Source organism: Vulpes vulpes, chromosome 15 (assembly GCF_048418805.1).
Source record: "Vulpes vulpes isolate BD-2025 chromosome 15, VulVul3, whole genome shotgun sequence".
In the NCBI taxonomy this organism is placed as follows: domain Eukaryota; kingdom Metazoa; phylum Chordata; class Mammalia; order Carnivora; family Canidae; genus Vulpes; species Vulpes vulpes.
In genome coordinates this window covers 105,164,468-105,190,925 of record NC_132794.1, presented here as the reverse complement: position 1 = coordinate 105,190,925, position 26,458 = coordinate 105,164,468, and the positions used below count along the sequence as shown (strand labels likewise).

General features: G+C 38.7%; 2 protein-coding genes across 2 annotated transcripts in view; one reads left to right on the top strand and one right to left on the bottom strand.

Annotated features, from left to right (window-relative positions):
- PDZD8 (PDZ domain containing 8) overlaps positions 1 to 20,347 on the top strand; it is an 86,178-nt gene extending 65,831 nt beyond the window's left edge. The window contains exons 4-5 of the mRNA XM_025994144.2: positions 11,136 to 11,298; positions 15,178 to 20,347. Of these exons, the coding sequence (XP_025849929.2) occupies positions 11,136 to 11,298; positions 15,178 to 17,381 (2,367 nt within the window). The 3' untranslated portion in view covers positions 17,382 to 20,347. The remainder of the gene's footprint in view (positions 1 to 11,135; positions 11,299 to 15,177) is intronic.
- Positions 20,348 to 20,817: 470 nt separating this feature from the next.
- The window catches only part of SLC18A2 (solute carrier family 18 member A2), a 38,341-nt gene continuing 32,700 nt past the window's right edge, over positions 20,818 to 26,458 (bottom strand). Inside the window, exon 16 of the mRNA XM_072740201.1 lies at positions 20,818 to 23,052. Coding sequence (XP_072596302.1) covers positions 22,948 to 23,052 — 105 coding nt within the window. The 3' untranslated portion in view covers positions 20,818 to 22,947. The remainder of the gene's footprint in view (positions 23,053 to 26,458) is intronic.

Genomic DNA, 26,458 nt, shown 5'->3' with positions numbered 1-26,458 from the left:
CAGTGTAGTATTTCCAGTTATCTGTACATTTGATTGACATAAGTTAAACGGAAAAACTATCTAAATGTTGTTCTCCTTCCTGATTGACTTAAGGACCATCCAAATTCATCCCAAGTTGTTTTTATTAAATTAATCAATTTGGAAAACTAAGGGCTATTTGAATGCATTATCAGTAGTATATATATTTAAGCATCTTACAACAAAAATGGCACATTGAGGATTTGTTTTTTGCTTTATTTTTAATAGTGAATTTATTGCATTAAAATTATACTGTAATAAAGCTGAGTGTACAGTTGATAAATTTTGGTAATTGTATGCAGTCATGTAATCTTTACCCCAGTCATGATATAGAATATTTCCATTCCCTGAAAATTTTATTTGTGCTACTATATGCCCTCAATCTGCTGTCTCTGAAACCCCAGTCCTTGACAAGTACTAATCTGTTTTCTGTCACTCTAATTTTGCATTTCCTAGAATTTCATACGAATTGAATCATAGAGTATATGGTCTTTTGTGTTTGACTTCTCTTATTCCACATGTCTTTGAGATTTATCTATGTTGTATGTGCTATATATAGTAAGCCTTGACATCAGAGTATAGTCCTATATCCCTGTTCTATTTAAGGATGGGTTTGAATATTCTAGGACCTTTACTTGCCTTTGACTTTGCGACTCCAGAGGCCTGCAGAGGTTTTTGTTCAAATCTGTAGATAAATTTGGGAAGAATTGGCATCTTAGTAATGAGTTTTCCAGTCTGTGATCATGGTATCATTCTCCATTTATTTTGGTTTTGTTTCATTTTCCTTTGCAGTGTTTTATAGTTTTCAGCATACAGGTCCTACACATCTTTCATTAAATTTTTTTTAATAAATTTATTTTTTATTGGTGTTCAATTTACCAACATACAGAATAACACCCAGTGCTCATCCTGTCAAGTGCCCCCCCCCAGTGCCCGTCACCCATTCACCCCCACCCCCCGCCCTCCTCCCCTTCCACCACCCCTAGTTCGTTTCCCAGAGTTAGGAGTCTTTGTGTTCTGTCTCCCTTTCTGATATTTCCCACACATTTCTTCTCCCTTCCCTTATATTCCCTTTCACTATTATTTATATTCCCCAAATGAATGAGACCATATAATGTTTGTCCTTCTCCGATTGACTTACTTCACTCAGCATAATACCCTCCAGTTCCATCCACGTTGAAGCAAATGGTGGGTATTTGTCGTTTCTAATGGCTGAGGAATATTCCATTCTATACATAAACCACATCTTCTTTATCCATTCATCTTTCGATGGACACCGAGGCTCCTTCCACAGTTTGGCTATTGTGGCCATTGCTGCTATAAACATCAGGGTGCAGGTGTCCCGGCGTTACATTGCATCTGTATCTTTGGGGTAAATCCCCAACAGTGCAATTGCTGGGTCGTAGGGCAGGTCTATTTTTAACTCTTTGAGGAACCTCCACATAGTTTTCCAGAGTTACTGCACCAGTTCACATTCCCACCAACAGTGCAAGAGGGCTCCCCTTTCTCCGCATCCTCTCCAACATTTGTAGTTTCCTGCCTTGTTAATTTTCCCCATTCTCACTGGTGTGAGGTGGTATCTCATTGTGGTTTTGATTTGTATTTCCCTGATGGCAAGTGATGCAGAGCATTTTCTCATGTGCATGTTGGCCATGTCTATGTCTTCCTCTGTGAGATTTCTCTTCAAGTCTTTTGCCCATTTTCATGATTGGATTGTTTGTTTCTTTGGTGTTGAGTTTAATAAGTTCTTTATAGATTTTGGAAACTAGCCCTTTATCTGATATGTCATTTGCAAATATCTTCTCCCATTCTGTAGGTTGTCTTTTAGTTTGTTGACTGTATCCTTTGCTGTGCAAAAGCTTCTTATCTTGATGAAGTCCCAATAGTTCATTTTTGCTTTTGTTTCTTTTGCCTTTGTGGATATATCTTGCAAGAAGTTACTGTGGCCAAGTTCAAAAAGGGTGTTGCCTGTGTTCTCCTCTAGGATTTTGATGGAATCTTGTCACATTTAGATCTTTCATCCATTTTGAGTTTATCTTTGTGTATGGTGAAAGAGAGTGGTCCAGTTTCATTCTTCTGCATGTGGATGTCCAATTTTCCCAGCACCATTTATTGAAGAGACTTTCTTCCAGTGGATAGCCTTTCCTCCTTTATCGAATATTAGTTGACCATAAAGTTCAGGGTCCACTTCTGGGTTCTCTATTCTGTTCCATTGATCTATGTGTCTGTTTTTGTGCCAGTACCACACTGTCTTGATGACCACAGCTTTGTAGTCCAACCTGAAATCTGGCATTGTGATGCCCCCAGCTATGGTTTTCTTTTTTAAAATTCCCCTGGCTATTCGGGGTCTTTTCTGATTCCACACAAATCTTAAAATAATTTGTTCTAACTCTCTGAAGAAAGTCCATGGTATTTTGATAGGGATTGCATTAAACGTGTAAATTGCCCTGGGTAACATTGACATTTTCACAATATTAATTCTGCCAACCCATAAGCATGGAATATTTTTCCATCTCTTTGTGTCTTCCTCAGTTTCTTTCAGAAGTGTTCTATAGTTTTTAGGGTATAGATTCTTTACCTCTTTGGTTAGGTTTATTCCTAGGTATCTTATGCTTTTGGGTGCAATTGTAAATGGGATTGACTCCTTAATTTCTCTTTCTTCAGTCTCATTGTTAGTGTATAGAAATGCCACTGATTTCTGGGCATTGATTTTGTATCCTGCCACGCTACCAAATTGCTGTATGAGTTCTAGCAATCTTGGGGTGGAGACTTTTGGGTTTTCTATGTAGAGTATCATGTCATCGGCGAAGAGGGAGAGTTTGACTTCTTCTTTGCCAACTTGAATGCCTTTAACGTCTTTTTGTTGTCTGATTGCTGAGGCGAGGACTTCCAGTACTATGTTGAATAGCAGTGGTGAGAGTGGACATCCCTGACTTGTTCCTGATCTTAGGGGAAAGGCTCCCAGTGCTTCCCCATTGAGAATGATATTTGCTGTGGGCTTTTCGTAGAGGGCTTTTAAGATGTTGAGGAATGTTCCCTCTATCCCTACACTCTGAAGAGTTTTGATCAGGAATGGATGCTGTATTTTGTCAAATGCTTTCTCTGCATCTAATGAGAGGATCATATGGTTCTTGGTTTTTCTCTTGCTGATATGATGAATCACATTGATTGTTGAACCAGCCTTGTGTCCCGGGGATAAATCCTACTTGGTCGTGGTGAATAATTTTCTTAATGTACTGTTGGATCCTATTGGCTAGTATCTTGTTGAGAATTTTTGCATCCATGTTCATCAGGGATATTGGTCTGTAATTCTCCTTTTTGGTGGGGTCTTTGTCTGGTTTTGGAATTAAGGTGATGCTGGCCTCATAGAACGAATTTGGAAGTACTCCATCTCTTTCTATCTTTCCAAACAGCTTTAGTAGAATAGGTATTGTTTCTTCTTCACACGTTTGATAGAATTCCCCTGGGAAGCCATCTGGCCCTGGACTTTTGTGTCTTGGGAGGTTTTTGATGACTGCTTCAATTTCCTCACTGGTTATTGGCCTGTTCAGGTTTTCTATTTCTTCCTGTTCCAGTTTTGGTAGTTTGTGGCTTTCCAGGAATGCATCCATTTCTTCTAGATTGCCTAATTTATTGGCATATAGCTGTTCATAATATGTTTTAAAAATCATTTTTGTTTCCTTGGTGTTGGTAGTGATCTCTCCTTTCTCATTCAACATTTTATTAATTTGAGTCTTCTCTCTCTTCTTTTTAATAAGGCTGGCTAATGGTTTATCTATCTTATTCATGCTTTCAAAGAACCAACTCCTGGTTCTGTTGATCTGTTCCACAGTTCTTCTGGTCTCGATTTCATTGAGTTCTGCTCAAATCTTTATTAACTCTCTTTTTCTCCTGGGTGTAGGATCTATTTGCTGTTTTTTCTCTAGCTCCTTTATGTGTAAGGATAGCTTTTGTATTTGAGTTCTTTCCAGTTTTTGAATGGATGCTTGTATTGCGATGTATTTCCCCCTTAGGACTGCTTTTGCTGTATCCCAAAGATTTTGAACGGTTGTATCTTCATTCTCATTAGTTTCCATGAATCTTTTTAATTCTTCCTTAATTTCCTGGTTGACCCTTTCATCTTTTAGCAGGATGGTCCTTAACCTCCACGTGTTTGAGGTCCTTCCAAACTTCTTGTTGTGATTTAGTTCTAATTTCAAGGCATTATGGTCTGAGAATATGCAGGGGATGATCCCGATCTTTTGGTATCGGTTCAGACCCGATTTGTGACCCAGTATGTGGTCTATTCTGGAGAAAGTTCCATGTGCACTTGAGAAGAATGTGTATTCAGTTGAGTTTGGATGTAAAGTTCTGTAGATATCTGTGAAATCCATCTGGTCCAGTGTATCATTTAAAGCTTTTGTTTCTTTGGAGATGTTGTGCTTAGAAGACCTATCGAGTATAGAAAGAGCTAGATTGAAGTCACCAAGTATAAGTGCATTATTATCTAAGTATTTCTTCACTTTGGTTATTAATTGATTTATATATTTTGCAGCTCCCACATTCAGGGCATATATATTGAGGATTGTTAAGTCCTCTTGTTGGATAGATCCTTTAAGTATGATATAGTGTCCCTCTTCATCTCTCACTACAGTCTTCGGGGTAAATTTTAGTTTATCTGATATAAGGATGGCTACCCCTGCTTTCTTTTGAGGACCATTCGAATGGTAAATGGTTCTCCAACATTTTATTTTCAGGCTGTAGGTGTCCTTCTGTCTAAAATGAGTCTCTTGTAGACAGCAAATAGATGGGTCCTGCTTTTTTATCCAATCTGAAACCCTCCGCCTTTTGATGGGATCATTAAGCCTATTCACATTCAGAGTTACTATTGAAAGATATGAGTTTAGTGTCATCATGATATCTCTTCAGTCCTTGTTTTTGTGGATTGTTCCACTAAACTTCTTCTTAAACGGGAATTTTAAGAGTCCCCCTTAAAATTTCTTGCAGAGCTGGTTTGGAGGTCACATATTCTTTCAGTTCCTGCCTGTCTTGGAAGCTTTTTATCTCTCCTTCCATTTTGAATGAGAGCCTTGCTGGATAAAGTATTCTTGGTTGCATGTTCTTCTCATTTAAGACCCTGAATATATCCTGCCAGCCCTTTCTGGCCTGCCAGTCTCTGTGGAGAGGTCTGCTGTTACCCTAATACTCCTCCCCATAAAAGTCAGGGATTTCTTGTCTCTTGCTGCTTTAAGGATCTTCTCTTTGTCTTTGGAATTTGCAAGCTTCACTATTAAATGTTGAGGTGTTGAACGGTTTTTATTGATTGGGGGGGGGGGTCTCTCTATTTCCTGGATCTGAATGCCTGTTTCCCTTCCCAGATTAGGAAAGTTTTCAGCTAGGATTTGTTCAAATACATATTCTGGCCCTCTGTCCCTTTCAGCACCCTCGGGAACCCCAATTAAACGTAGGTTTTTCTTCCTCAGGCTGTCATTTATTTCCCTTAATCTATCTTCATGGTCTTTTAATTGTTTGTCTCTTTTTTCCTCAGTTTCCCTCTTTGCCATCAACTTGTCTTCTATGTCACTCACTCATTCTTCCACCTCGTTAACCCTCGTCGTTAGGACTTCTAGTTTGGATTGTATCTCATTCCATTGATTTTTAATTTCTGCCTGATTAGCTCTAAATTCTGCAGTCATGAAGTCTCTTGAGTCCTTTATGCTTTTTTCTAGAGCCAGCAGTAGCTGTATAACAGTGCTTCTGAATTGGCTTTCTGACATTGAATTGTAATCCAGATTTTGTAACTCTGTGGGAGAGAGGACTGTTTCTGATTCTTTCTTTTGAGGTGAGGTTTTCCTTTTAGTCATTTTGCTCAGTGCAGAGTGGCCAAAAGCAAGTTGTATTGGGAAAAGGAGAAAAAGAGAGGAAAGAAGGAAAGAAAAGAGAAAAAGGAAAAAGAAAGAAAAAAAGAAAGAAAGGAAAAAAAGGGTGGGGGAAGGAAACAAATCAAAAAGCAAAAACAAAACAAAAACTCGGGGGAGAATCTTCTGATTCTGTATAATTTAAGTCCCTTGACTTCCCCTGGAACTTGTCCTTCTAGTTGGTCTTCTGGGGGAGGGGCCTGTTGTGCTGATTTTCAGGTGTTAGCACTTGGGGGAGCTGCTCTGCCCCCCTGCCTGGTGCAGGGCTCAGTGGGGGTTGTTTACCCCGTGAGGCCCCAGGAGGAACAACTGCAGTGGCAGTGGCCAGCTCTGGAGCCCTGGATTTAGCTCCCAGGATAAACTAGGAGCTCTCCGCCTGCAGGGGCCTGGAGGCTCCGGGGGTGGGGCTGCTGATCTGCTCAGCTCGGGGCAGGAGCGTCCTTGCTGTCCTGGGCCCTCCCGGCCTCTGCCTGTCCCGGAGGAAGGCCGGATCCTGGGCTGTGTCCCGGTGCCCTGTGCTCCGGGGCCTGCGCTGTTGGATTCGCGCTCCTGGCCGCGCAGCCTCCTTCGCTCAGAGCCTCCGACCGAGCCCCTCTGAGCTGCTCCCGGCTGTGCAGCCTCCTCCGGAGCCGCCGCCCGAGCCCCTCTGAGCTGCCTGCAGCCCTCCAGGGAGCTCGACGCACTCTCCCCGGTAGCAGGTGTCTGTTAGTGTCCCAGGGAGCCTGAGGGCACCTCTGCCCTCCTGGTGTCCTGCTCCAACTCCCTGCACGGCCTTTCCGCCCGGGAAGATTGGTGCAGCTCCTGCTTCTCCGGGACGGAGCTCTCCTGTCCTGGGGACCCTCGCCCCGGCCTTAACCGGCTCCTCGCGGGGCCCCTCCCCCTTGGATGCCTTTTGTTTCTTTTTTTTTTTTTTTCCCCATCTTCCTACCTTGATAGCGCGAGCTCTTCTCACTGTAGCATTCCAGCTGTTCTCTCTTTAAGTCTCAGGCCGAATTCATAGATTTTCAGGATAATTTGAAGGTTATGTAGGTAATTTGGTAGGGACAGGTGATTTGGAGACCCTACTCTTCTACTATCTTGCCCCTCCTCCCTCCAATTTCTCTTTCATTAAATTTAACTCTAAATATTTTTTATGCTATTGTAAATGAATTTGTAGTCTATGACCTAATTTCACTTATTAGTTCTAATAGTTGTTTTGTAGATTTCATAGGATTATTCATGTATAAGATTATGTTGTCTGTAAATGACCATTTTTTTCTCCTCTCATTCCAGTCTTTATTCCTTCCTTTTTTCTTGTGTTATTACCCTGACTGTACCCTCCAGTGTAATACTGAATTGAAATGGTAAAAGCAGAAATCCTTCTTTGTTCCTGATCTTAGGTAGAAAACATTTGAGTATTATGTTACCTGTAGATTTTTGTAGATTCTTATAATCAGGTTTAAGAGTCCCCTTGTATTTTTAGTTTATTCAAGGACTTTGATCATGCGTCGATGTTGGAGGTTTTTTCTTTTGTTTTTGTCTTAATATGGTAAATTATATTGATTCCTGGCTGCTTAAATCAAACTTAAATTCCTGGAAATCAACTCCACTTGGTTCTGATTATTATCCTTTTTTATATATTGTTCAGTTGAATTTCCTAAAAATTTTTTTAGGAAATTTTTATGTGTTTGAACATTAGAATATTAATCTATAGTTCTGCTTTCTTGTTTTGTGTTTGTTTGGATTTGGGATAGCATTGGCCTTACATATGATTTGGGAAGATTCTAGGCAAGATTGGTATTATTTCTTCCTTGAGAATTCACCAACAAAGCAGTCTAGACTGGGAGTTTGGGGTTTTTTAGGGGCAAGGAGGGAGATTTATGAATTTTATATATTTAGTTAGATATGGCAGTTTTCAAAATTTCTGTCTTGAGGTTTTGTCATTTGTATCTTTTGAGGAAATTTTTCCATTGCATCTTTCTAAGTTGTCAACTGTATTGGCATAAAATTGTCCAAAATATGGCCTAATTCTCTTAATGTCTGTAGATTTTATAGTGATAGTCCCTCTTAATTGGATTTTAATAGATGTCTTTTCTTTTTTTCTTTATGAGTCTAGCCTAGAGGGTTATCAGTTTTATTATTTCATTAATCAGCTCTCATGATTGGTTTCTCTATTTTTATATTTCATTGATTTCTGCTCTTATTCTTCTAGCTTGAGATTTCTGATTTAAGATAGGAAGTAAGATCACCAATTTTGTATTTTTTGAAAAGCTGAAATCTATCAATTCCTAGTAAACACAGCTTTAGTTGCATCCTACAGATTTTAATAATTTATAATTTCATCATTCCATTCAGAAATGTTTTTAAGTTTTTTTTTATTCCTTTTTTGACCATGAATTATTTAGAAATGTATTACTTTACTTTCCAAATATTTGGGGTTTTCCTAGTTATCTTATTTTTAGTTGATTTCTAATTTAATTCCATTCAGAGAACGTATCTTGAATTTCAATCTTTTAAATTTATTGACACTTGTTTTATGACCTAGCACATCCTGGTGAACTTAACACATGCACTTGAATGTGTGTTTGTCATTATTAGGTATCATGTTCTTTAAATGTCACTTATATCAGGGATGATGTTCAGATCGTCTTTGCTTATTTTTTCCTGGTTATATTGGTTGCTGAGAGAAGGGTGGAGAAACAGGTTACAACTCTGATAGCTGGTCCGTATGGGAATAATTGCATAGGGACATGCATATGAGGATAGGAGTAATTGTGACCATACTTAAAACCTACCACAGCGTTCATTTTATCTATTATGGTTTTGTATATATTTTAAATTTTCCGTAATAAAAATTTCAAAACTAAAACCTCTCAGGGTAATGAGATGTCACATATTTCAGACATATTCATGCAGATGTATAGAAAATATTTAGAATTTCTATTTTATTTTTACCTCATCATTTAAAGAATTATATTTTGATATATGTTTTACAGTTACATGGTATATTTAATTTTAAAATATAGATACATGTGTGTGGGGGGGTACAATTATATATTTTTGGCTATTTTGTTTAAAAATAGTTTCATCCCAATGAACATGTCAGTTTTGTTCCAGAAATCATATCATTTGGATAGTCTTGTATAAAGAATTGTAAATTTATGAAGTATAAATTTCACATAAAAATTTTTTGTATGATATTCATTTTTAAATGCTTTGTTTTGTCAGGTTTTTAATTAGGAGGTGTTTTTATAATCTTGCTGTTAGAACTTAAATTTTTAAGTTACTGTTTCAGAGAAGGCTATACCTATAATCCCAAAATTAGATAGGTCAGCACTGTGAGTTTAGAAGGAAACAAAACAATCTTAACAAGAAAAGAGGAAAAAAAAAATAGTATCCTTCATTCAGTTCCCTTCATAAGTTATGAAATCAATAGCATCAGTAGTAAAAAGGGGGACAGGCAGTAATATACTATCTACACCTATTGTTACTCCTGAAAACCTTATTCTTTTCCATCTGGAATGTTCACTTCAAGAATCATTTGAAATAAGAAAAGCAAAGGGAATAATATGATTGATATATAGAAAATAAGTCAGTTACACAGAACCTATATTGGCTTCAATTCCTTCTCAACCCCATCCATCCAACCTCTATTCCATGTTAAGAACAAAGCGTAAATCACGAAGAACACATTCCAGGTGTTTTTAAAATTTGTAGTTCTCAGACTCCTACAATTTAGCTTTTTTGCCCATTTGGTACTATTACCTTTCTCATATTAGAGCATTTTACATTGTAAATTCTTTAGCTTCAGTACTCTGTATATTAAGAATATATTTAGGGGTGCCCGGGTGGCTCAGTTCGTTAAGTGTTTGCCTTCTGCTCAGGTCATGATCTCAAAGTCAAGCTCACATTGGGTTCCCTGCTCAGTGGGGAGCCTGCTTCCTCTCCCTGCTGCTCCCCTGCTTGTGCTCTTCTTCTGTCAAATAAATAAAATCTTTTAAAAATGAAAGAATATGTTTGTGGATCTGAAAGAATGTATTCTTAAGGGGTTTTTTAAAAGTAAGAACCACTATTAACATTATAAGGTGATTATTTACCATATCATAAGGCAAGAATTAAACAAATGTTTTTTGGAGGCTTAAACACATATGTTTTTTGGAAAGGTTCTTTGTTCGTAAACCTTTAGATAATCAAAAACCTAACTACATTTCCCATTTCTTGAGCATAATGTGATTAAGATTTTCCTTAATCTAAAAGCAACTTTACAAAATCTAGTAACATATTTAAAAACAATGCCCAGTTAGGTCTCTTTTACTGGTCAACACCATTAGGTTGGAGAATTGAATTTCTCGTTTTTAACATGGGGTTTATTTATTAAAGCAGTACAAACAGTGATATATTTGGATATTAGCAGGTTATTTGGCAGTCTGTCATGAGACCTCTTGAAGACCAGAACTAAGAAACATGGGCTGAATGATAATACAATTAGACTGATTTGTAATTTATTTAACTCAATTAACACGGATTGAATTCTTGTCATCTAGAAGGATATAGCATTCAGTCCTTTTTTTTTTTAAGCAGTAATTTAAATGAGGGCATAACATGTTGTATTGTCTTTCTAGTTCACAGACGTGAATCTGGGACACATATTCTGATAATTAGGTGACATTTGTTTAGAAAAATGATGTTGATAAGTTAGAAAAGGATCTCATTAATAAGATACCTGTTACTAAACAAATGTAAACTCTTTTCCTTTGTCCCCCCAAAAAGATAATTTAACAATACATCATAAAAAAAAGAGGTTCCAAAGCACATCTAATGACGTAGAACGTATTTCCCATTATATTTCAGAAAAGCAAGATTCAGAATTATATGCAGAATGGGATCTCAATTTTGTGTTACAATATATATATTAGAAAGTATACAACAATTCTGGATGGTATGCTTAGGAGAAGTTTTCCAAAAGGAAATTTTGGAAAAGAAAAATTTTGCCTATTTTCCAAATTTTCTACAGTGAGTCTAGAGACACATTGGAGATAAAGTGTTTAATGTTTTTGAACCACAAATTTGCAGTCTGTGCATGTTAACTTATATTGTCACAATAAAGATCTCCTCTTTTATTTGTCTCTAAAAATAGTCGCCTTGGTACAAAAGTCAGCCTCAGCTACAGAAGACTAATATTTTCTCACTCCTCTATCATGAATCCACTTACTGTTTTCATTTTTTTCTCTTTTATCAAAGGTTGAATTAATAAAGGGGAATTTACAAAGTGTCGGACTTACACTTCGTCTTGTCCAGTCAACTGACGGGTACGCTGGGCATGTCATAATTGAGACTGTGGCCCCAAACTCGCCTGCTGCACTTGCAGATCTTCAACGGGGAGACCGGCTGATTGCTATTGGAGGTAATTATGCTAATACGTGATACACTTTACATTTATGGAAAAATTAGAGAGCAAATGTGGGAGTTTTCCTTATCTCATTCTTTCTGTGAGCACATGTTACTTTTATAATGAAAAGAGAATAACTTTATTAAAAATAAAAATCTGAAGGAACCCTTAATTTAAAACACCAGTGCCATTTTAGTCCTAATGTATAAATCTTTAAAATACTTCATCTTTAGACCACTCTTTGGTAAACTTCTCTAATTTTCCTTTCTGTCCCACCTTTTTTTCCTCTAGTATGGAAGAAAGGGCAGGTCAGTAGTTCCTTCTGTATAACTACCACCATAACTAGTCTGGCCCTAAAATTGATGGTATTAGCACTATGACATAGGACTAGATAATGAGCATGAGAGGGACTAATATTTTTTGTCAAAGGGGGCATACTTGAACTGTCCTGTGGCCCCATATTGATGGCTCTGTATTGTCCCTGAGAAGCCATTTATTAATATGCAGTCATTAGGATACAGCCCAAATCACTATTGCTGGTGGAAGAATGTGTCACCTGCATGCCTTCCTATCAGTTGGATTGATAACTACATAAACTCTGTTGTTAGGCAGATTATTTGCTTGGATATTTATGAATAAGCAGTAGGACTCCCTATAAGCACCGATGGGGAAAAAGTCCAAACCTTTGCAGACCTTTGTAGTACCTGGCGCCCCCTTCTAGACTTGTCAAGAGATTTATTGAATACATGGTTGGTCATGGCTGAGCTTCCAAAGACAATGTGGTATATTCTCTCACAGCTAAGATAATAAATAACAAGGTAGATCAGTTCCTAAAGTACAGAGTTTTTCCTTAGTTACATGTTAAACTTTTGATTCAAACCCTCATGACAGTAAAATACTGAAAATAATTTAGTGCACACTTAGAAGCCCAACTAAGTCCTTATTTTCACATGGAAATCCCTGTGATATGTCATAGTGCTTCTCAAACCTTCTTATGTATTCTAGTCACCCAGACATGGTGATGAAATATGGATTCTATTTCAGTAGACCTGGACAGAGGCCCAAGATTCTGCATTTCTAACCAGCCCCCAGATGCTGCTGCTGTTCATAGATACTTAGGATAGCAAACCCATGAAATAGACCACCTCTGTTACATGGTTTTTTAACATAAACATAGCAGTTACTCTCCCTCAACTAAATACTATAATTCAGTATAAATTTTTTATATCTACACGTACTCTTGTTCTGGTTTCACCTACAGGATATAATTTTTTTCTTTTTTATGTTCTTTTATGAATTTTTTTGTTTTCAGTTACATGTGTAGTAAATATTCTCAAAAATAGATATTCCCCCCCCAAAAAAGCATAATAAATGTCTACAGAGTGGAAAAAGTAAAGGTCACCACTTTGTGGCTAACATTTATAAAAACAAAATATTTACTGAGATAACGGACAAATACATATTTATTTTTATAGCTGTAATTTGTTTATATGGGTGTATAATTTTTTAAATAATCCGTAATGAGATTGGTGGTAGCTGAAATAAGATTGACAAAATGCTTAATATATTTGAAGCTCAATGATGGAATTAATTTTTCTATTTCCTCTACTTTTGTGTTTATTTGTAACATTGCAAAGAAAAGGAATCCACATTTGGCCAACTAGCCCTAAGAAAGACAGTGATTAGGGAAGAGATGAGGGCAGGTGTTAAGTCCCAAAGAATGAGTTTAGATTGAGTTGAAGTTTTCCCTACTACAGCTCAGTAGATGGACTTATTTTTCATTTGTACATGTGTCAGACTATAATTTTGCTGGAATATAGTGTGGCTAGAGGGAAAGAGCAGGCTGGATGAATCATGGAGAGAGCCACATTAGAAAGCTCTGGCTTTCAGTGTAATGAGTTTGTACACTAAAGGTTTTCAAGTCAAAGCTTTAGGAAAACTGGGGAGCAGTATGTTTGGTGATTAAAACAGGGAAGGTCTGAGGGGTCACAGCAAGGTGCTGTTGATTCTTGTAATTGAAGCCAATGACCAGGTGGATCGGAACATGAGAGGAAAAGGACTTAAAACTCTGATAGAACAAAGAGCTGCTTAGATCTGGGGGTCAGCGGTCTCTGGGGTGCAAATTGGGCTAATTGGGAGGATGGCAAGTTAATTCACATAGTGAGGGCCAGAGAGTGAAGCTCAGAGATGGGTCTTAACTACGCTGAATTTGTTAGGTTGAAGAAACATCTTAAGTGCTGATCTCGGGAAGTAGTTATGGATGTAGGACTAGGATGAAGAAGAGGTGAAACCAACCAAAGAAAACATTGAACATTGCTGCCACTGAGGTGGATGTGATCCAGGGAGAGAGCAAAAAGGGAGAGAATTACAAGAACAGGATATACAAAACCATGAGGACGTTTGCATACAAGGAGCAGATATAGGTAGAGAAAAAGGAGAGGTGGTCAGAACCAAATTAGTACAGTGTTGTGAAAACCTAGAAAAAGGCTTTAAAGGGGAAGAAGGAAGAGAATAAAAATATGAGCCAGGATAGCTTATGGAGCAAAGTCCTGAAGGAGATGGGGAGTAGGATCCAAAATACAAGCAAAAGGCTACTTCGTCCTGAGATAGGTTCATACTAAAAACGGTTGGCCAGGAGGAAAGTGGTGGCTGCTTGGTGACCTCTTCAGTCAATAAGGACATATCACCTGCAGAATAAAAGCCAGTAGGGAGGATAGGCTTCAGGGGAACAGGGAGTTTTTGAAGCTGGGGTTTTGGAGACTTAGTTGTTTAGAGACCAGAAATAATTCAGAAGAATGCTCCTGCAGCATTGAATGCCTTTCTGAAGATGGTCAGCACTAGATCCCCGTGGTACTCCCAGGAGCAGAAAAGTGAGATGGGGCTAGCAAGCTGGGATCAGAAAGCCAGTTAGACACATGAGGAAAAAGGGCCAGGGCAAAAGAATCTGAAATCTTGATGTGAACATCAGTGAAATCTTGAGACTAAGGTTGCGGAGAAAATCAAGTGATATCAGACCAGGAATAATGGGGCCTGGAAACTACTACAAAACAACCAGTTAGCAGAAAGCATTGTGCAAAGTGGGAAATAGACCATGAGCAGGGATGAATTGTGAGTAAAAGACCTTGGTGGAGAGAATTGTTAAGTGATAACCAAGTCGAAAGCATGATCTTGCCTCAACCACTGAGGTAGCAGAAGATACACATTGAGGAACTCTGAAGTCAGTTGGGGAGATGGGGCTGATGTTTCTCTGACTGACTGATTGACTTAGACCTTTGGAAAGCAAAGACCCTTTCTTACCTTTTTCTAAGTCCTACAGAAAGGGATAGCTTGGGTAAGGACTATTTGGGGAGGGGTGAGGAGCAGGCAGGAAACAAATAGAGCCTATAAAGATAACACTTAGAGTCTCTCTGGAAGACTCCACCAGAAACTGCTAGCTTGGACTGCCTCAGGGAAGGGACTGTGTGGTTGGGAAATAGGGGTGGAAGGGAGATTTTACACTCTACATTTTTCTGTACCTTTTGAATTTCACACTGTGTTAATGTAGCCACCTATTAGAACATTATAAAATGAAAATTAAGCTGTTATTATTGATGCAGATAGTAACCAGCTTTAAATTGCTGTTTAAAGCAATTTATGCTTTCCTTGTTCTTTCTGATCCTGATAAAAGGATTAGTTTGATGAGTAGGGCTAATAAAAAAATATGTAAAAGAGTCCACTATTTATAATACAGTATTTTGCTAAGTTTACTTCAAGCATCAGTCTCTGAATTTGATCATTCACCACATTTCTGTATTGCTTTTCCATAATCCTGAACTAATGGCAGTTACATTCAGCAAATTCAGGTGATTTTCATGGCAGTACTTCACATGTTTTTCCTCTTAAAACCTTCAACAGGTGTGAAAATCACATCTACCCTACAAGTGTTAAAGCTGATCAAGCAGGCCGGGGACCGGGTCCTGGTGTATTATGAGAGGCCTGTCGGCCAGAGCAATCAAGGTGCAGCACTGCAAGATAATTTTGGACAGTTGGAAGAAAACTTTCTATCAAGCTCATGCCAACCAAACTATGAAGAGGAAAGCACTGGGTTGGCAGTAGATGCTGAAAATAGAGATTTGGATTCTGAATTTGAAGACCTGGCAAGTGATGTAAGAACACAGAATGAGCTCAAAGACGAGGTTCCATCAGTAAGTCACAGCCCCAAACGTACGCCAACAACACTTTCTGTTAAACCCCTTGGAACAATATCACCAGTTTTAAACCGTAAATTAGTTGTAGGAAGTCACCTACCACCACCAAAACCTCCATGTAAAGAGGGAAATAAACCCTTGGCCCTAAAAGCTTCTGAGATAACAGATCCAACACAAGTGTCAAAACCCACCCAAGGATCCACTTTCAAACCACCCGTGCCACCACGACCACAAGTGAAAGTTCCTTTGCCTTCTGCTGACCCCCCAAATCAGACAGAACCAGATGTTCTCACTGAAAAGCCAGAAAAGGTGCTGCCTCCTCCTCCTGCAGATAAACCTGCTGAAAAGCAAGCAAAAACTATGGATCACACAGAAGATGTAGCTGCATCTAAGCAATTTTTAGCAAAGCAAGAAGTAACAAGAGATTTTACTTCAGAAAGTTCCTGCCCTCCTAAGGACGGTTCGGATGACCCTCAAACGTGGGAATCCTCAGAAATTCCTTACCGTAATAAGCTAGGAAAATGGACAAGAACCAGAGCAACCTGTTTCTTTGACATTGAAGCCTGCCACAGATACTTAAACATTGCATTGTGGTGCAGAGATCCTTTCAAGTTAGGGGGTCTTATCTGTTTGGGGCATGTTAGCTTAAAACTTGAAGAGGTGGCTTTAGGATGCCTGGCTACGTCAAACATGGAATACTTTTCAAAATTCAGATTGGAAGCCCCATCACCTAAGGCAATGGTCACAAGAACCGCACTACGCAATCTGAGTATGCAGAAGGGATTCAATGACAAATTTTGCTTTGGTGACATTACCATTCACTTCAAATATTTGAAAGAAGGAGAACCAGACCACCATATAGTTACTAACGTAGAGAAAGAAAAAGAACTCCATTTGGTCGAAGAGGTTTCTGCCCTACCTAAAGAGGAGCATTTTGTTGGACAGATGGGTTTAACAGAAAATAAACATAGTTTCCAGGATACTCAGTTCCAGAACCCAACTTGGTGTGATTACTGTAAGAAAAAAGTGTGGACTAAAGCTGCTTCCCAGTGTATGTTCTGTGCTTATGTTTGCCATAAAAAATGTCAGGAAAAGTGTCTAGCGGAGACTCCTCTCTGTGGAGCAACTGATAGGCGGATAGACCGGACCCTGAAAAACCTCAGGCTGGAAGGACAAGAAACCTTCTTAGGCCTGCCTCCTCGTGTTGATGCCGAAGCTAGCAAGTCCGTCAATAAAACAACAGGTTTGACAAGACACATTATCAACACAAGCTCTCGTTTGTTAAATTTGCGCCAAGTCTCTAAAACTCGCCTTTCTGAACCAGGAACTGATCTAGTGGAACCTTCACCAAAACACACACCCAACACATCCGATAATGAAGGCAGTGACACAGAAGTCTGTGGTCCAAACAGTCCTTCTAAACGAGGAAACAACACAGGAATAAAGTTGGTGAGAAAGGAGGGTGGTCTGGACGACAGCGTTTTCATTGCAGTTAAAGAAATTGGCCGTGATCTGTACAGGGGCCTGCCTACAGAGGAGAGGATCCAGAAACTAGAGTTCATGCTGGATAAACTGCAGAATGAAATTGACCAGGAGCTGGAACATAATAATTCCCTTGTTAGAGAAGAAAAAGAAACAACTGAATCAAGGAAAAAATCCCTTCTTTCTGCTGCTTTATCTAAATCAGGTGAAAGACTACAAGCTCTAACACTTCTCATGATCCACTACAGAGCAGGCATTGAAGATCTTGAATCTTTAGAAAGTCTGTCTTTAGACCAGCACTCAAAAAAAATAAGCAAGTACACAGATGATACAGAAGAAGATCTTGATAATGAGATAACCCAACTAATAGACTCCCAGCCGTTCAGCAGCATATCAGAGGATTTGTTTGGCCCATCTGAGTCTGTTTAACAAACCGCTGATTTAAACTTTCGAGTGATTGGGGGAAAGTTGCATCTTAAGTACCATGTGTAAGCCCTCTTCTAATGCACTTCAGCCTGCTTCTCCACAGCAATTTGCTTGTGTAAGAACAAGAGTGAAAAAGGTTGTTTTTCAGGAAAAACATGACCAGCTCACTAAATTGGTTGTTTCAGATTGCATTTATAGCTATGCTTTTTTGGGTTTATACTGGGAATTTATTTTTACTAATTTATTTTTAACTTTTTCTAATTATGTAATTATGTAAGCTAACTTTTCATGTTTATGTACGTGTGATGTCTCATTGTGTTATTTTCCTTCATCTTAGTTTTTGAATGAGTGTTAAATGGGATACTGTCCAAATTCTTGAACATTTTCATTTCCATCACGGTTATAACACGTTTGCTGCATGCCCAAATCGACAACAGCAATCATTGAGGGAACAGGTTTTGAGTCTTTGTGTTAGGAAGTTTGTCATCTCTACTTGCTTGAGATTTTTGTTATTTTGGGGTTTGGGGGCGGTTTTTTTGTTTTTGCCAAATGTAACATAAAAGCAGATGCTGCGGCTTTAGTCAGTTACACTGATTTAGTAAAAAAAAAAAAAGTTACATATAGTGCTTGCTTTCTATCCTTCTGTGAATTTTTTTTCTAGTTTTTGTGCAGTTTTAGTGAGAATACAGTTATTAATTTGAAGAGGTTGCATTGAAAAAATGTAATAGGGAATAGAGAATGCAGTTGGTCAGTTTTGTAGAGAAGATTACTAAAAACACAGTAACCAGTAGGATTTTGAAATATAATCTTTCGATATGTTGATGCTTTCTCCTTTTAAATGGAAGTTCTGAATATTTATGATTTTCATCTTCAGTTCTCCCATGGGAAATAAAGCATGTCAAGGATAGTTTCAGAGAACTGTTCTTAAAATGACCATGTTGATAACTGGGTTTGGCTCTTTTGTTTTAGGAACATATTCATGCAGGAGGGTGTTATGAAAGAAAGGAATCATGCAGGATAGATTTATTGCTTTCCTGACATGCTGCCCGTTGAAGGAATGGTGGTCATTCTGAACACTTCTGTAGTTCAGATGGTCTTTTGTTTAAAAAAAGAAAATAAAAATTAACAGTATAGATACATAGGAATTGGGATCAGTTCTTTGATAATGAAGATCTGTTCTGATACTCCGTCCATTGTATGGACGCCAGGAACACATGACTGAGGGAAAACATGAGAGCATGACCTCTGTGTTGGTATACCATACAAGTTTTGGCCTTTTACATGTCTATTTTCCTTTTGTAGGTAACTACTATGATAATTGACATATAGTAAAGACTGACATGAATTTAAAGCTAGGTGGGACAGTTTTGATGGACAGCAGAAAGAAGCATAGTAGAAGAGTAAGGGTTCCAGCCCAGGACTCCAGACAAGAGCTTAAGATCAAGCTCTTCCACTGGCCATTAATGAACTCTGTAACCACAAGAGGGTTCCGTGCGGCAGTCTCCCCAGCTCCAAAGTAGGAATAAACAATACTTTAACTACCTCACAGGATTGTTGTGAGGAGAAAACAGAACTGTGAAAGTGCTCTAAACAGTCAAAAGCTATTCAAAAAAAGGTATGACTCATATGGTGGTGGGGGCGGGGGACAAAAACAATTTTGAGGGCAGAAAAGTTATTCCACTTTTAAAATCAATAGCCAGTTCTCATTCTTGCTGTTTTATTGAGTGAAATATTAGGAAGAACCTTTATTGGCCAAGTTGATAACAAAACTATATCTGTGTATCCCCTTTTTTTGTTGCTAAGCATGCTTGCATTTTAAAAGAACACTGCTGTAGAAGTCTTTATATACCAACTTCTCTGAAAGCTAAAAAAAAAAGTTCTGTAACGTGCTTGAAACAATCTGCCCAATGGAATAACCAACTTTTATCTTATGAAAAATAACTTACCAATGATGACCTGGAAGGCCAGTGTCTGTAAGTGGCTGGTGTGTATGGATGGATGACACCACAGAAGTTTTAGTGACATCCAAGCATGCTGCTGAAACCGATGCATTTGAAAGAGCTGCAGAAATAACGCAAAATTTTGGTTTCATAAAAATCTACTCCTGTTTTAAAAGTATTTAACTCTGTAGAACCACAATTATGAAAAGCTCAGTAATGCTGCTAATGATATTTGTAAAATCTACCTTTAATGTAGTGCAATATTTTTATATCTACTGGGACAGGCAGTAGAGGCATCACAGTTGTGCTTTAGTGCAGGGGAGGGGGGGAAAATCACTCCAAACAGCCTAGGGGATAGTGAGGTGTAAGGCTTCCATGAAAACAGTTGTATTCTATTACATTCCTGATGTAATCTTGCTGCCATGCTATGTTATCAATAGCTAAAAAATAATAAAAAAAACTACCACAGAAAACAAGAATATCTTCATTTGCTGACATCTGAAAGAGGTGATTGCTGCATCTCTCTGGAATTACTGCCTGGTTGAATTTGGCAATCAAGCTCTTCACAAAATGCCCTTTTGCTAAGCAAAATTGCTATTTTGAAATTTGCCTAAAAGCATTAAGTTCTGGTTTTATGGTTGTTTTTGTAAGCTGTGAAATATCAGATGTATGGATTGGCCCTGCTATTTATTAGGAATTAGACTGCTTTCTGTATTTCTGGTATTTAGGTGAAGAACTAGGTTAGACAATCAAGCTGAACAACATTTTGGCATTATTTTGATAGCAGAATTAATATGCTACATTTCCTAATATCAAGCCCTGTACTCTTGAGTATCAGAGTATCTGAGATCCTATTGGCCTATGATTTTGAGAGAGAAAAAAAAGCTGAAAATTGGAGGGTACTGTCAAGTTCTAAATTTATCTGGATTTTTTGAAAGGCAGTTTGAAAATAACTTGGCTATTGCTTATAAAGATAAGATCTTAATTTCCCTAAAAGTGAATAAATTTAAAATCACTTTAATTTAAAAATGTATTGTCTTTCTTTCTAAATTGAGATAATAGCTTTCCTTTAATTAAAAGGGTTGGGGAAGGTTTAGAGCCCCTCTGAGTAAAACTGCCATTCTTTCTCACACCTGTGAATCTCATGCCTGAAAGTACACACCCTGAATTGTGTAGATTCCAGGGCCCTGTGGGCTCACCTTGTGGAAGAGCTTAGTTACTTCTGTCAGATAGAGTTATTTGTTCACAACAGTCAGGAAAACAGTTTAACTTTAGAAATGCAAGAATAACTTACTGGGCTTTTCCACATTGACACCATGGGACTAGTTACAGATTCAATTTAAAGCCAAAAAGTAGGGTTCAGACTAACCTGAATTTTACCTGATGCCTGCAAGCAGAGAAGAATAGTTTTTAATTAGATATTCACAGTCAAAACAAAACCTCATGCATGTTATTCCAATGATCATGTCTAGCTTATAAAGGAATACAAACAGGCACAGTAGTGTTCAGAAGATTTATTAAGGAAACTAGCTAAAACATGTATGCACATACACTTAGCAGTTGAAAGAATTGAATATCATTTGCTACCTCATTAATGTTTTTGTATCTATTTTGGTAGGTACAAACATAACCCACCGCTGCTCAAGAAAACATTCAGGGAGCTGTATGTTCACAGTTCTGATACACACATTAAAAGAAAAAAAAAAAAAGCCTCACTTTACAATCTTGCTAACCTCAGAATATTAGTCATATAAAAGAACTTGCAAATTTTTTCCCTCTCAAATAAAAATACTTTTGCTCCCAAAACAGTTCTGAAAAACTCACATGTCTTTTATGTTCTCTCTAAAGATCAACAGTGGGCATGCCTCTACCAGTCATTCTTGAAGAACTGAAGCCTTAAAGGCAAGAATGAAATTGGAATAAATCATTCAGTATTGTATACTGGTCAGGGGGAGCCATGAACGCTCTAAGAGAATTGATTTGTAGCACGTTCTTTAAGGGTCTCCCCAGTGGGAATAGAAAACAGTCCTGCCGTCATACATTAGCCATATGAGAGTGCTTCTAGAGACATCTTACAAAGTCACAGATTTGTGTAAATTGCCCAGTGCAAATATGTGAGTAGGAAACGTCCTTTCTTCCACCAGGCTGCACTTGAAAGCCAGATTTCAAATCCTTCAAAGCCCCACATAAAATTTCATAAAGCAAATGGAAACAAAGTACTAGCTAGTCTAAAGTTCATTGCTCCTTGTCCAGGTTAACAGAAACACAATTTTAACTTAACAAAGTACAGACATTAGGTAATTTTTGTCGACTGCAAAGCTACAGAATTAACAAATATTAACAAATATCTGAGACATTCTACACTATCTGCACACTCCAATCACATCTCATACAAAACCTGATGTCAACAGACAGTGCTAACACAGTATTTGCTGTTAAATTGAAAAGGCACGTCAATGTTGTCATGCTTAGAAAAACCACATTACACAGCACTAGATGATATAATAGTTCTAGATGTTTCTAGGATTTTTCTGAAAGGGAATGTGTCCTGACCTATTATTTTTACCTGTTTTCCTAACGTAATTCAAGATAATTTCATTCCTCCTCCATCTTTACTTAAAATTTGTTTTCACATTGATGTGAACAACCTTCAGAAGTCTAAAAAACAATAATTGCAATTCAAAATGTAATAGGTTCCTAGAAAACACTTGGATGACCTCATAACAGGTCAAGAATGTAGTCTAATTTTTTTGACATAGCAGCTATTAGCCTTTTAAATTTCTAAAAGTTGATAGTATAAAGTGTTATCTACCCTCAATTTTCTTTCATTCTAAGACAAGTATATATTTTAAAGGGAACACTAGTTCATAACATACTTTTGGGTGCTTTTCTCTGCTTTCAGAACATTTACTATTTTTTCCTGTTGGCTTTAGTGTCTGCTGCCAGCCACATGACCTGTAAACATATAATTTACAACCATCTGTTTCCAGGTAGATGATTCCGTAGAAAATTAATGCCAGCTACGATTTATGGGTAAGTCCAAAAAATGACGGCTCAAGTTCCTGTTCTCTGCCTTTGAGATAACTAGCCTTTAGCTCATAAATATATTGATAGTAATTACAAGTTAACCCCACTCAATGTCACTACATCATATGCTGTCTTATTTAATTCTATTTTTCAGACTTCCTTCTAGTTTCTCAGCGTTGGAAGTGTCTCGGAGATAATGTGTGCTTTAATTTTAAACACTCATTACCAGTATTCAGAAAAAAATATAAGATTTTTTTGCCCAAGTGTTCATGAATGTAAGTTTTTTAAAAATTATATTTGATTTGGATTCAAATATTTATAGATTTACACTATATCTATTTCGTCAAAATATATTGTATAATATTTAATAAAATCAAATACATAAAATAAAGTTTTCAACACTATTTATACAAACCCCTAGAAAAGCTGCTTTTTCTTTATAAGGCTGTTGGCAATCAATCACAACACGGAGAAGACTGAATAACCTCTGGTTGTTTTGCTTTCACCAGGGGTGAATGGTATGACTAAGACAGTTCTGGAGGAGTCATTTCACCGGAAACACGGTTTTATACAATTAAATACTTTGATGACTTTTGAGGATCTCAGTCACTTTCAGATTCTTCATCATCGCCGATCGGATACGACTGGATATTATTCTGGGTGTACATTTTGGTCTTAATGGGGCAGTTGTGATCCATGAGAATAGCCTGGAAGAGAACAAAGTGCAGATATATTAACCCTGTTTCACAAAGATAAAATAACCTACTATTTTCAAGGATTACTAGAGTTGGAAAGCTATAGATAATGCCACCCACTGTCGACCAGTCCGGTGCAACTGCCAGGTGCCTGCGGTGCAACTGCCAGGTGTCTGTCCCAGAAGCCCTGGAGTTCCACATTCCACAGTCTGTGAGGATTCCAGATAACAGAAGGTAGTACAGAAGGGGGTCTCTGCCAGGGGCTACATCATGTAGTCCAGTTAGGGCAACTTGTAAGCTATGAGGCGAGGCCTATGCAGGCTACATTTAGGAAGAGTTCTATTTAGCATTTTGGAATTGGGATGGAGGAGGGGGTCCTGGAGGTCACCCAGTCCAACTGCTGCTCACGGATTTCACGGTAGCAACACCCTTAATAAGATGAACTACACCCTTAACGAGATGAACTTCTGTTGGAAATGGACCTGAGGGTAACTCCCTCCATTGTTTCTATATCTGGAGCCAGTTCCAATTCCAGGCATTTTCACAAAGACCATTGCCACTGCCCCTTAAGTTTTCCTACACTAAACGTCACGTCTTCATAAGTGGCATTTCCACAGCACCTCTCCCTAAATCCTGAATGTCTTCCCCTAGCTCAAATGTAGAATTTAAAACCAACCAACTCCTAGGAACATAAAATCTTGTGTCTTCTCATTACTGAAAACAGTCCATTGATCCTCAATTGATAAACATACTCAAAAAATACTTGTAATCATTACTCCTCTTGAAAAACGTGCAGACCAAGCATGCTGTCTGCAAACACAGCAGCCCCTTATCATGCCAGGACCACGCAGAGGGTTCTTGCTGCAATACCCCAGCTTCATGAGAACTCTATGTGGGAGGCTGATAACTGTGTAGGCACAGAGGTTAAACAACATGGCAATGGGCATATAGCTAAAATGGGGCAGAGATGTGCCAGCCAGCCTTATGCCAAAGTTGGTTCCCACACTGCTCCGTGGTAGAGGCAGAGGGATACAAAACACCATACAACAGGACACTGGTACAATTAAAGGAGATTCTCCTATGAGGTGTGTCTTTTGGAGTTTCCGCTACATAAACTATTCCCCCGATACCTTTTAGTGCAGTGTGAAAATCTACATGGAAACCTTTATCTGTTAAAATTTATCTTATGTTAACCTCTTACAACCTATCTTGGTGTTTGTCAGTTACTCCCCGCCCAGGTCTTGTCCCACACATTTGATAACTTCTCTGACTCCACTCAGTGCTAACCCATTTATCGCTTACCGAGAAATTCTAAAATCTGCTTGGGTGATATGTTAAGATAACGACTTCCTTGACTCTCTAAGTCAGGCTGTCAGCTCAGCTTGTCAGCTGCAAATTTAACTTTTTTTTTTTAAATGCTTCGTGCCAAGTGAATTAATATATGTATTTAATAAAGAGCTCAATTTCTAAAACTCAATAACTGAGGCAACAGATGCTGTACACCAGGACCATTCTCCCCATATGGATGTGTCCTTGTTACACAAAAGGTTTAACCCCCAAAGAGCTCAACGTCTTACCTCCCCAGGGTAGTGATCCTCAAAGAAACATAGGAATCACTTGGCGGGGAGGGGAAGTTAAACATGAAATCCCAGGCCCCTAACCTTTCATGCCAGTGGTGTGTGTCTGTCTACATACCATGAGAAGCACTGCCTCAGTGATGGTATTATCTAGAAGTATAGCAGAGCGGTGTGGCTGCCAACAGCTTGCTGGGCACCTGCTCCCATGCCCCTAAGCTCCTATACGAGCAACTCAGTGACTTCATGGCGAGAGGAGGACAGGTGCCACAGCACTTACAGGTGGAATGCTCACTGTGGGTGAAGTGCTCAAGGACAGCTGTACGGAGGAGATAGGATCATAGGCTGAACCTTGAAGGATGGGAAGGATGTCCACAGCAAGAATCATCCAGTGAACCACTATGTAGAACAGGGACACGGGCGCTGCGGTGGTTCCATCAGTTAAGTGGCTGACTTGATTTCAGTTCAGGTCATGATCTCAGAGTTATGAGACAGAGCCCCACATTGGGCTCCATGCTCACCAGGGAGTCTGCCTGGAATTCTCTCTCCCTCAGCCTCTGACCCCTCCTCTCACCCGCTAGCACACTTGCTCACTCTCAGTCTCTCTCTAAAAAACAAATATAAAATAAAAACAGGCACACTAAGCCAGCCTGGCCGCCACAGATGTGGTGATGATGAGGCACACAGTGAGATACTATTAGAAAGCCCAACCAGAGCCAGACTGCAGGGCCAAGTAAGGGGCCTTGATCACTGGCCCATGCACAGCAATACAGCCTTGGGAGGGATAGCCATCAGTCTACCCTACTCATAACTGCCTTCTCTCGCCCTCAGACCTAACTCTGCATAACATGTAGACTTCTTAAGGACCCCGAAACTTAACACTGGGCAGGCACGTAGTATGGATTCAAAAAGCTGTGTCGCAAGGGAAGAAGTTCAATCAGACTGGTGATGGCATCAAACAGACTTCAGTGGTCAGAAGTTATCAATGCAGCCAAACCACATTTGTACACAAAGCCTATCTCAGATAAATAAGTTTTTTTTTTTTTTTGAAATACTGTTTTGTAGCTTTTAAAACCTAGTTTACTGGCTCCTGAACCTCTTTTGAAAGATTGTGTGACAGCTCTGCTTTTTATAACAAGTTATAAGCCAGACAGCAGATGTAATATTCCCAAAGTGCCAGGAACAAAGAGGGGTGAAGGTCAAGTGGGTAAGTCAAGTGCACAAGGGCCAGGAAGAACCCGGTTCAGGGAGCCGCCAGGTAATTGAAGCCAGCCCTCTGCTGGGGAAACAAGGCACGACTGACTCTACTGAAGACCAGAGAGAAAGTAAAGTAGGAGAGTGTTGAATTCAGAGTCCAGTTACTGAGAGTTGAACCCCTGCCAAATGCTTGACTTCCTATCAGACACCGAGCAGAGTGAGGATCTCCAAAGTGGTAAAACCGTTGTTGGACTAAATGAAGTATACAAATTAGGCAAACACACAGCCGGGATACAGTACAAGCACTGAGTAAGCCCTCCAGACTTCAAGATTTTGAGATGCCAGTTTGAATGCTTGAAAGTTTTATTTACCATATCTAAAAAAAAAATTAGTGATCTTTTTACATATCTACTGTGTAAATGCCCTACAAAGGGACATATTTCTATAAATAGATTATAACATGCAGGTCCTTGCCTGGCTCCCTGCATTCAGAAAAGATTCTCTGGAACAGCTATTGAGAGAGCCCAGAGTCACCCAGGAAAACCACGCTGCAATCTCAAACACCGACTTTCCTGTCTGGGCCACAACTAGAAACTTCAGGAGTAAGATATAAAAAAATGTGCCCTATCTTCAAAAATAATTCTTCA